We start from the raw sequence: 11,488 nt of genomic DNA on the forward strand, positions 1-11,488 counted from the left end.
TTCACAGCTGAGTCAGTCTTGGGGAGTCAGTTGTGTTGAGGAGTGGAATTTCTTTGAAATTTTTATGCAAAATCTGGTGCAGTTGATTACCGTAATTTCCGGACTATTGAGCGCAGCTGAATATAAGCCGCACCCACTAAATAAAAAAAAAAAGAAGTTTTATACATATATATGCTGCATCTGACTATAAGCTGCAGATGTCTACGGTGTAGCATGAGATCTTTACACAGAAAGATTTTTTGAACTTTTAATTAAATGCTTTTTTCCCCAAACAATGCCTGTAACACGGCAGTAAAATGCATTGAGTCAGTTCACGCTGCCGACTCCGTCTCACCATTGATTCATTGATGCCAAGCTTATGTGCAGAAGCTCAATTTCCTTCTTTGACAGGCAGATGAATTGCCTTTAAATTAAAAGCTGCATCATAGGCAATTCTTTGTGTGTTTTCCATGAGGAGGGTGTGTGCATGAAGTGCAAAATGACTGATTTGAAGCACTTAGTGTGAGTGCATTTGATTTAATTCGAACAATTTCATTGATACACTGTGATCTGTTTGGTAATTTCATTCTGATGTGAGGGCATGAAGCTCGCTCGTAAAAATCTATACATTAGCCACATTGTATAAGCTGCAGGGTTCAAAGCGTGTGGAAAAAAATAGTGGCTTTTAATCCAGAAAGTACGGTAAGTTTTGACAATTTTTTAAGTGTTGAATAAAGTGATTTTTGAGGAAGTATCATGAATTCGAGCTCAGATTTCCCGACATGTCACACATACTACCTTCAAGAACAATCAGACAATTGCAAATCCAATCATTTTTTCCAGTTATGCGTCACACCTTTCTCTGTTCAGGGCTTCAGAGATGTTTATATACATCTTTGGAAAAGCATAATTTGGGTTTCAGAACAATGGAATTGTAGGGAACCAGAGACCTGGACTAAAATCGCACCCATTCTTCAAGCAATTCGTTAGTTGTGTGGAAGAATAGATTGCACTCTCGTAAATTTACATACTGGTCATGTAAATTTCTAGGAATTGTTATAAAAAAAAAATCAAAAGATCCATGATCACCAGTCAGTAGTTGGATGTTTGCGCTATAAAGCAAATATCATTTAAGTTACACCAAAATAACGGCTTTATCAGGAATCTGGTCAGCGAATACACCACCAGCAGGTCAAGCAGCTCACTGTGTCCTCTGTGTGATTGATTGCTGATCGATCAGTTTCTCCTTCCCTCTGCAGTGGTGGATCTCCTCTACTGGCGGGATGTAAAGACCACCGGTGTGGTGTTCGGCGCCGCCCTGCTGCTGCTGCTCTCCCTGACGGTGTGCAGCATCGTCAGCGTCTGCTCCTACATCGGCTTGGCTCTGCTCTCAGTCACCATCTGCTTCAGGATATACAAAGGCATCCTGCAGGCCATCCAGAAGTCCGATGAGGGACACCCATTCAAGTGAGTGAAGAGAGAGGACAGTGTGTGCTTTGTCTGTCTCGGAAAAAGCTACATGTTTAATAAGATATACTTAATTATCCTCTTGGGAAAACTTGGGTTTAGAAGCACAAAAGCATCTCCCTCAATGAGCTTAATGAAGCTACAGGATCAGAGAAAAAATGCATTTCAGAAGTTCCCTCAGAAATGTAGACATGTAGATAAAATGACTTGTTTTTATAATATTTTACCTTTTTTTTAAATAAATATTTTTTCTCACAGTTGCCTGAGCTGCTCTTTTGAAGTAACTGAATGGAGACTAGAAGCTTCTCTGCGCATAGCTAGAGAAGCTTCATTAATCTGCATATGAGACATTTAAGGAGCATTGGTAAATTATTATGTGTATCGATAAGCAGATGTGAAGAGTTTAATCTGAGCCCAATTGATAAAAGTGATATTAGACAACCTTAGGGACAAGATGGTCACAATATAAACATATTTTCAGGTTGTAATACTGTGCAGAAATCAAGTCAAGTAATCTGTACATCAGTGCAGAAGTAGGCAGCAGGTTATCAGCAACTGGATTCAAATGATGCTGGAACCAAAAAAAAACAAGGTCTGGGGTTGTGCAAACTGTGACAAACTGTGAACAAATCCAGACTAAAAACAAAGCTCAGACAGAACAGCAGCTCCTTCCAACAGCTGAAATGACCGGTGACCTTAAATGAACTTACAGGCTGCAGCTTTACCTTCTCATCATTGTTCCAAAAATAGATCTGAATGTGGGTGTTTCGTCTGTTTTCACGCAGCAGTTGAATTTCACACTGAGGAAAAAACTCCCTTTGAAGCACAAGAATGAGTCTCTAAATGTGATTTTTAAAGTGCAGGAAGTAGTTTCAAGTTTAATTCTCACCATGGAGGAGGTGGAAATGACTCGCATTACACTTCAGACTGGATTAAGATCTCCTCGTCTGCCTTAAATCCTCAATTTAGACAAATGAACTCCGACTGTGCCTGTTTAAAATCTTTAAATTATCTGATTAAAACATGGATGTGCAGCCGAATTACAAAAACAGCCCACAGAAATGATGGATATGAGATAAAAGGATGTGAGACACTAAAAGAGTGACTTCCTGCTCATCAACTTCTATCTGGGATTTAACTCGACCAATCACGGTCCAGAAATCAATGACCTGATTACTCCTAATTATGAGCTGCAGCTGTTGATGTTTCGATGTGTGTCAGGCCCCAGGTTAGATATTCTTCTGTTTGATGGTTTCACCAACACAGCAGCAGTGAAAAAAAAATGTCACAGTGGCCTAGAAACACACATCTGGACATTTAAAGTGATGCAGTAAAGCTGCTCAATTCTGCTGTTTTCTCATCTTGCAGTGAGTTCGTCGGGTTGTTTGTTTGTTCATCCTCTTTTCTGGCTGCTGAACAAAACCCTCTTATTGTATTTTCACCTGCTCTCGACCTCGCCACAAATCACAGGCTAATTAACAACGATTAACGTAAGCTGAGCGCACAGCCACATTACAGGCTGATTTCTGCAGATTTCACTGCTAAGAGGCCTGTCACCAGCTTTACAGTCATTTTATTAAATATTTGGCACTAATAATTGGAGCTACACTCAGAATTTCAGCGGACATCAATATCTACTTCTGTTTTTAAAAGAAATTCATAAAATTGCATGGTTGTCATCCGCAATCATGATAGTCTTTTCCAGTAGAACCAGAATCTGGAACGCAATTCTTTCCACAGATTCAGTTAAACTTGTCTGATTATCAGCTGATGTTCTTATCTTTGTCAAAATATTTTCATTTTCTTTAAATTAAGTAAAAGGAGTAAAGTTCCATGTTGTGTCATGTATTATTCTTCAACTTTTCCTGATGTTTTAGGGATTTTTTTTTCTGTGTTGATTCAGTTTCAGTATCTAAGTTTTAAGAAGTGTATCAAATTCTGAATTTTGGTATCACAAAAACACTAACTCACTTGCTGCACATCAAAATAAATAACAGAATTCATCAGTGTTGATGTTCCTCTGGTTTAGAAATTACAGAAAATGTCTCCAAAATGGACTTTGTACTTTGTATGAAAAATGAACATAAACTTGTGGATTTGCTTTTTATTCCAGAAGTTTCAAAGCTGAGAAAACATGAGTGCGAGTCATAAAATAATTAGTTGTTTTATTGCAATTTTTTTTTAAAGTCAGTTTCCCACCATTGTGATTCTGATATAACCAAATTCAAAACAAAACTGAGAGCTTTATCACATCCAGTGTTGAAAAATCTGGTTTGCGTCGACTGTGTTGGAATAAAATGCTGCCTGTAGGGTTAGCCTTAATAAGAGCCTCAGAGCAGCAATCGACTGATTATTGTAGATCAATTTTTCTGACTGAGGGATTAACAAAACAGAAAAGAACAGCTGACAGAACCACAGGAGAGAAACCGACGGTTACCATCACTTAATCAGCAACAGACAGAGGAGAACATCCTGGCATCATGTGATGCTCTGACACCACCTCTCCTGTTTCTATTGTTCATATCAGGGGTTGACTGATTGCAGGCCTGACCAATTATTGGGACGAGTATTCGACATTTTTCCGGTTACCATATTGGCAACTTATTGGCTAATTATTGATAAAGCAAATGCGATACTTGAGGTCTGATGCTGTCATCAGTCTGTCGTCTCAAATGTTTCTCAAACAGCAAAAACTAGACAAAGACAAATCAGAAAATTAGCTTCTCTCACCGTGGCTGATGCTATGCAGACGGCTGGAGGCTGAGTTAGCATGCAACCACAGATTAACCTGAGAAAGAGTCCGGAAAACATTAATTGATAATGATTTAAGATGTGGACCTTAGTGGACAATAAAAGTGATAGAACAGTAAAAATAAGAAAATAGAAGGAGAAAAACAATTATTGATCTTGTTATGAATGACGGGTTCCTGCTATCACCGTTGGAATACAACATTTAATGTGTATCAGCTCTTTTTTAATTACCAATACTTAATATCGGCCCGTATCAGACTGAACTTTAGTTGTCATTCTAACCGCATGAGATTGACCGGTCTGGGTTTGTAGAGATCTGTAGATACGTGTGTATATGATGAACTACGATGAAGTAACTAAAACTAAGTTAAACATAACACTAGACATAAAGCTAAAGCAAACATAACATTTAGATTAACATGACTAGGTATAAACTAAGATAAACACAAAGCTAAGGTAAACAATAAATAAAACTTATGTACAACACCACCAACAGCTTCAACATGTTCATTGCAGCAGTGAAGAGAAGCAGTGTGCTACAACTATTCACCAGATCAGCTCCATATTTGTAGTTAGAAGCAGTGAAATGTCCCTTTAACCAGCCTCAGCCTGAGACTGACCCTCTTCCTGCTGTCCTTACAGGCAGTACCTGGACCAGGAGGTGGCGCTGTCTGAGGACATGGTCCACAAGTACAGTGACATGGTTCTGGCCAAGCTCAACAAGACCATCAGTGAATTAAGACGCCTGTTCCTGGTTGAAGACCTGGTCGACTCCATCAAGGTGAGGAGACGATGTTTACATGTTTATCTCGGGTGTTTATTCTGGAGCTGCTGCTGCTTTTTGAAGCTCTGTTAATCAGCAACGAGTTACTATCAGCGTTGAGTCCAGATCTGCAGCTGTCAGGAGGCTGTCGTCGCCTCACTGCCCCCGCCGACCTCAAGTCCAAATACAGATCTGCAGCTCAGCAGGCACCGAACCCAGCAGAGATTCCCTTAGAGGGTAAAAACTCTGATTCTTTTAATCCGTCAGCAGCGAGTCTGAGCCGCAGGAATGTTTCGGCAGATTACATCCAGATATTCCTCTTCTTCTCCTCTTGCTCTTCATCGTCCCGAATGTTTACAGCGGGTCATTAAAATGTCGCACGTTTTATTTAATCCTCGCAGCCTGCAGTCAGAAACTGCTGGCGGCCATGTTGGCTCAGAGCTGCTGTAATGTTCATCAGTAACACGAGCAGGAAAACTGTCAGGTCACATTAGAGAATGCTCATATTATCACAGCTTCAGGGCAAAATCTGCTTCACAACACGATTTATATGCTGTTTCCAACCACAGATGCAAAATAAAGCCAACAAATCCATCAACTTTTACCACCTTTTATGGATTTTTAAATTAATTTTCTCTCATGTTAAAATGTATTTTTCCTTCATTTCCTGTCAGAAAACAAGACAGAACACATCAGTTAGAATGGATGCGTATTTTTTGGCATTATAAACTGATTATCTTTGTACATGTTTGAGCTTTCACCGTTTGTGATGATTTATAAACTAAACCAGAGGTGTCAAACTAATTTTAGTCCAGGAGCCACAAACATGATCTTAAGTGACCAACAGAATGACAGCATAACCTATAAATAACCACAACTTCACATTTTTCCTGTTTTAGTGCAAAAAAGTACTTTCTGAAAATACTCACATTTAAGGAATTGTTTTTACGAAACACACACTGAAATTTAAGAAAAATAAATTCAATTCCAACAACATTATGCCTGTTTGTCATTTATACCATACAGCTTACATATCAGATTAGATAAAATGTCAGAAAATAGTTCCAAATGGGCTTCAAGCTTCTGAGCTTCTGTAAACCAGAGTGATGTCTGTCGAAATTCAAAGATTTTCACTTTAGAAAGCATAAAACGTAGCAAATTATCACCAAAGCTGCAACTGTTTGTCACTTGTCAATTATTATTACCCAAAAAAAAGTCTTAATTTTTTGCTTTGCGCCTCTTAAATGTGAATATTTTCTGGTTTATTTCCTCCTTCATGACAGTAAACTGAATATCTTAGGACAAACTAGGACATTTGAGGACATCGTTTTGGGCTTTTGGCAACGTGAACATTTTTCATCATTTTCTGACATTTTAGAGACGATTTTTAATAGAAAACTGATCGATTAATCCAGCAAATAATTATAAAGATCTTTAAAGTTGTAGTTAAATAAGTTTCTGATTATTATTTCATGAAGTTGTCAGTTAACTAGTTCTGGTATTAAAATGCACATTTAATGTAATGATGGCAGCAGCATTAATCAAATCAGTTGATCATTAGAAAAGGGATATTAAATTTATCATTGAAGTTACTAAACAACATTTGCACTCAGACTCTGCTTTGGAATTTGCTGCTTTTCTCAGTTTTAAAAAAATGCTAAATAGATCATTTTTGTTGGAAACAGCCGAAATTAGGAATTTGAATTCGTCACTTTGGTTTCTTTTGTTTTCAATTTCTCACCAAGACTTGACGAGAACGATTAATCTGAAAAATAATGACAGTAATAAAATAATAAAATCTAGATTTTGGTGTGATTGCACTGAGTGGCTGCTGGCTGCTTGATTATTTTCTTAAAATGTTAATGGAGAAAAATGGTGGCTCTACATACTCCACATATTTCTCTCCTGTGTATGAACACAACCTGCAGTTCAGCCGAATAATCTTTGAATCGTTGTCATTTTACTGTCTGTTGCAGCCGAGTCAGTCGTGGCTTTTGATTTGTGAAGAGAAATGCCAATTTTTTTTAGTCTAACAAATGGTCTTTTTTGCACATTTTTAAAAAATTAAACATGTAGAATAAAATGATTTTTTAAATTAAATATCTTGATTATTGGATGTGAGGTTTTCCCAACAGAACTCAGTCACACATTGTGAGATCATTGACCTTCTGAAAGGTGAACATTTTTTACAGTTTCTGGCTGTGATAAATGGTCCCATTTTGGTAATTTCTTCTTTTTTTTGTACAAAAAATGTCTTTAATACCTGACAGCTGATGTGGGGGTTGTGACGGTTAAACGTGGAATCATGTTTCTGGCCTTCAGAATGTAAAATGAGTTGAAATTGCTGTGTTTCTTTACTATAGTACTGTTTTTATCGTTGATGTGAATGTTTAAAGCAGTCAGTAGTAATAGTTGGAGCCCTAATCCATCAGAAACACAAACGTTCATCGACCCAGCAGGAAGCTTTTTGTCTTTTTAAGGCTCCATGAATCAAACCTCCAGGTTTCTTCTTTGTGCGTCTCTCTGGTTTGTCGAGTTTTAATCCCTCATCTGTCCTCCTGGTTGCAGTTTGCCGTGTTGATGTGGATCCTGACCTACGTCGGTGCCTTGTTCAACGGGCTCACTATCCTTATTCTGGGTGAGTTTCCCATCATGCATGGGGATAAACCGTCACCAGTTTAGATGATTGACATCTTTGTTTGGCTCCATCTGTTGGTGATGTGAAGCAGATAACCTGTCGTTTGTCTGCATATAAACTGGTATTAAATTCACATTTATGTCTGTAATGTTTATGATATATCTTCTGATTAGTTATTTAGAGCGACTGTGATTATTTTGTAATTACTTTGACTGAACTGGTCACAGAACGCAACATTTACTCCAGATACTAACATGAAGTTCACTGAGAAAAGACATAAAAACTAGTCAAACAGAATCCAGCAGTAATGAAAGTACAAACTACAGCCTGAGTTTAATTCAAAGAGGAGTTGTTGCTGTGTGATAATTAAACTTTGTTTTTCTTCATCCTTAGCTCTGGTCGGAGTGTTCAGCTGCCCGATCATTTACGAGAAACACCAGGTACGAACTCATTTTTACCCAGAATGCACCACAAAGTCACTGTTGGAGAAAATCAGGGAAGTTGTCTTTAATGCAGGTGGAAAATGAAACTAGAACCAGTAAAACCAGTGCAGATCCAGATGTTTGGTGTTTGTTTGCACATCAACGGAGCTGTCATCAAATGCTTTTTTTAATGTTTTTATTTTATTAGTCTCAAAGTCTGACAAAAACACATCAGAGTTTAAACTACTGATTTCTCTGCTGCTTCATGAAAACTCAACCTTTATGCTTGAAATTTTTTAATAATCCAAAGAAATTGAACTTTTTTTTGTTTTTCTGTCCTTTATGTTGAACTATTTCACTTTAAAATGCACTTGAAGTCAAAAACTGCAGGTGAACAGATTTTCAAATGTAGTTACTACCAATGAAACTTATCACTGTAATAGGTCGATAAGGACTGTATTATTGTATTCTAAGTTTTCTGAACATGTCTGTAAATATGTAAAATATAATTCACTGTTTAAATTTGACTTGACAGTTTCAGTTTCTTACCTGCTTTAAGATGTGATCGTCGTCTTTTTGTCTGTTTTCAGGCTCAGATCGATCATTACTTGGCTCTGGTCAACAACCAGATCAAAGACGTCGTTGGAAAGTAAGTTAGTAACTTAAAAAATAATAATCAGTTGCCAAAAACACCTTGTACCAATAAATGTTCGAGAAATGTAAAATGATGAATTTATTAATCTGCATTAAAATGTAGAAAATTATATTAACGAAATTTTCTTTGAACAAATATCTGCACTTCAATTTTTGAGCGTACAAAAATATGAACTGTAAAACTCTTTAAATTTTACGTTTCCTGGCTGCCACACTTCTTATCTACACGGTGTGTTGATATTAAAGCTGCTAGTTGAGTTGTCAGCTTTAAATTTATTGGCACCTTTTCTCAGAAACAATCAGAAACTCTTTAAGAAGAAAGTCTGAATTCTGTGATTGCAGCTTCCTAAATGTGAATATTTTCTGGTTTCTTTACTCTTCTATGACAGTAAACAGGCCACTCTGAGCTTTTGTAACTTGATTAATTCTGCATCTCCAAAACTGAACAAAGCAATCATTTTATTGATCTTTAGTTTTGTAAAATGGCAGAAAATAGTCTGAAAAGCTCAATGATTAAATTAACAATTCCAAAAACAGTCATTTGCCCTCATTTGTGAAGAGGACAAGCAGTATTTGTTTTAGTTTTTTCCATGTTTTTTTCTTTAAAAACATTTTTAAAGGTGAAAACTGGTTAAAAAAGTTAAAACTAATTTATTTATCAGTCCCTGCATGTATTACCTCTTTTATTTTTTGGCTTATAAACAGAACAAAACATTTTTGCAAAACATTTATTTCTTTATTTTTATTTTTCTGGGATGTTTTACAAACCAAACAGCGAATCAGTTAATCCAGAAAATCTACAAATAATCAGCAAGGAAAATAGAAACGTTTCAGAATGGATTGAATTTCTGACACCCAAAAAGAAAAAAAAGCCCAAACTGAGCACTTAATTATTTTTTGGATGTTTTGTTTTGTAAAATAATAGAAAATAGCCTGAAACGCTCAGTGGCTGATTTAAATGAACAATTACAAAAACTGCCTTTTTTTTTTTTTTTACATCTGAAAACCAGTGAAAGGTTAAAACTATTTATTTTAATTTTTCAGTTCCTAAATGTATTTCCTCTTTTTTGTGTTTCCACTTATAAAAAAACAAGTCATTTTTGCAAAATGTTGACTTTCCTTTTCTTTCTTTCTTTCTTTCTTTCTTTCTTTCTTTCTTTCTTTCTTTCTTTCTTTCTTTCTTTCTTTCTTTCACTATTTTGTGACATTTTTCAAACCTAACAACTAATCAGTCAAACCAGAAAATCAACAAATAAAAGTGAAATGAAAATGGTAAACAAGCAGAATTGACTGAGTTTCTAATATCCAAAGCCCAAACTTACCACATTATTTTTTAAAAATCATTTGATGCATAAAATGCTTGAAAATAATCAGAGATGCCCCGAATTACATTGCTTAACAGCTGGAAATGGGAAATGTTTCAAGATTTAAATTGTGTACTTCAATTATTTGTTCTTAGGTGTGATCATTTTCTGGTTTCTTTGTTTCTCTGTGACGGTAAACTGAATATCTTTGGACAAAACAGGACATTTTTGTGAAACTCTCGCTGCCATTTTACAAACCAAACACATAATTGGTTAATTAATAAGATAATCCACAGTGAAAATAATGGCAGTAAATTTCCTGCTGTGGTCTGAGTTTCCGTTTTTTTCTGTTTCCAGGGTCCAGGCGAAAGTTCCCGGCATGAAGCGTAAAGCCGAGTGAAACTACAGAAAGTGGGATTGAGAAGGTCCACATGTTGGATGTTGTGGGGGAGTCTGGGTGAGGGAGGGGGGAGGCAGTGAAGGAAGGCTGGGGGAGGCGGAGGAGAGGAGGGGTCTGGCGTGGACGCAGCCCTTCTACTGTATCTGTCAAAATAATAAAAACACTTTGTCTTTCCAGTTCAGAATTCCTTTTATGTTCTTTTTGTGTGTGTTTCCTGGAAGCAGCTTTGTTCAGTGATGTTTCTCCTCCTTTTTATCCGCGAGTTTTGAAATGTTTGTTTCTGTGAGGTGTCCGGGGGGGGGACTCACAGAAACTCATTTTGACCTCGCGTGACCCCTTCCTCTGCCCACCCCAGTGCATTGTGGGAGGTCAGAGCTCCTCCAGCCGGGTCCGGGTGGGTTTTTCTGTCCTTGTTTTTGGTTTTTATCTTTTTTTTCTTGCTGTTTTTGAGAAATCAAGCAACAAACAGCAACTTCTGTTTGTTTTTTTTGGTATGAATATTCGCTGAGTTTAGAGGTATTTTGTGATTTTACTGTCGTGTCCCTGAAGCTGGTTTATCGCCTCGATGTGACGAACGACGAATTTCGCGAACGACGTCTTTGACTCCTGATGAGGCTTCGGGGGGAGGGTGAGGAAAGGGGGAGGGTCGATACTACCATTTAAAAAATCATCGCTTCTGAGTAACTCTTAGCTAGAAAACCTCTAGAAAACCTTTGCCAGACAAATAAACCACATTAATTACATTAAAAGTCGTTATTTCCATGTCATCGCCGCTGTCTAGTAGTGAAAAACTCTGGAAGGAAATACGTTTACATTCATCCACATCAGAAAAAAACCTGAAAAAAAAACAAAAACGCTAAAAAAAAAAAAACATGAAATGGGATTTAAAGGAAAAAAAATAACCATGCTGTCTGTGGAGCCGTTATCTTAATAAAGTTGCAACTTGATGTGACTTTGGGAAACCTTCAAGCATTTGTTTGTTATGCAAGTATAATTGTGAATGATAAACTTCATACTTCAATTGTGACGATAAAAAGCTTCCAGCCGGGAGCCGTGTTTGTGGAATGCATTGTGAGATGTAAACAATTATCAATAAAGCTTCTAGACGAA

At 37.0% G+C, this 11,488-nt stretch overlaps 1 protein-coding gene across 10 annotated transcripts in view; it reads left to right on the plus strand.

Annotated features, from left to right (window-relative positions):
• The window catches only part of LOC110965437 (reticulon-4), a 59,265-nt gene extending 47,777 nt beyond the window's left edge, over window positions 1-11,488 (plus strand). For all 10 annotated transcript variants that reach the window (XM_022214484.2, XM_022214486.2, XM_022214488.2 and 7 more), the window contains 6 exons: window positions 1,239-1,446; window positions 4,840-4,978; window positions 7,529-7,598; window positions 7,992-8,038; window positions 8,611-8,669; window positions 10,336-11,488. In XM_022214484.2, coding sequence (XP_022070176.1) covers window positions 1,239-1,446; window positions 4,840-4,978; window positions 7,529-7,598; window positions 7,992-8,038; window positions 8,611-8,669; window positions 10,336-10,378 — 566 coding nt within the window. In that variant the 3' untranslated portion in view covers window positions 10,379-11,488. The remainder of the gene's footprint in view (window positions 1-1,238; window positions 1,447-4,839; window positions 4,979-7,528; window positions 7,599-7,991; window positions 8,039-8,610; window positions 8,670-10,335) is intronic.

The sequence above is a fragment of the Acanthochromis polyacanthus genome, chromosome 15 (genome assembly GCF_021347895.1).
Source record: "Acanthochromis polyacanthus isolate Apoly-LR-REF ecotype Palm Island chromosome 15, KAUST_Apoly_ChrSc, whole genome shotgun sequence".
In the NCBI taxonomy this organism is placed as follows: domain Eukaryota; kingdom Metazoa; phylum Chordata; class Actinopteri; family Pomacentridae; genus Acanthochromis; species Acanthochromis polyacanthus.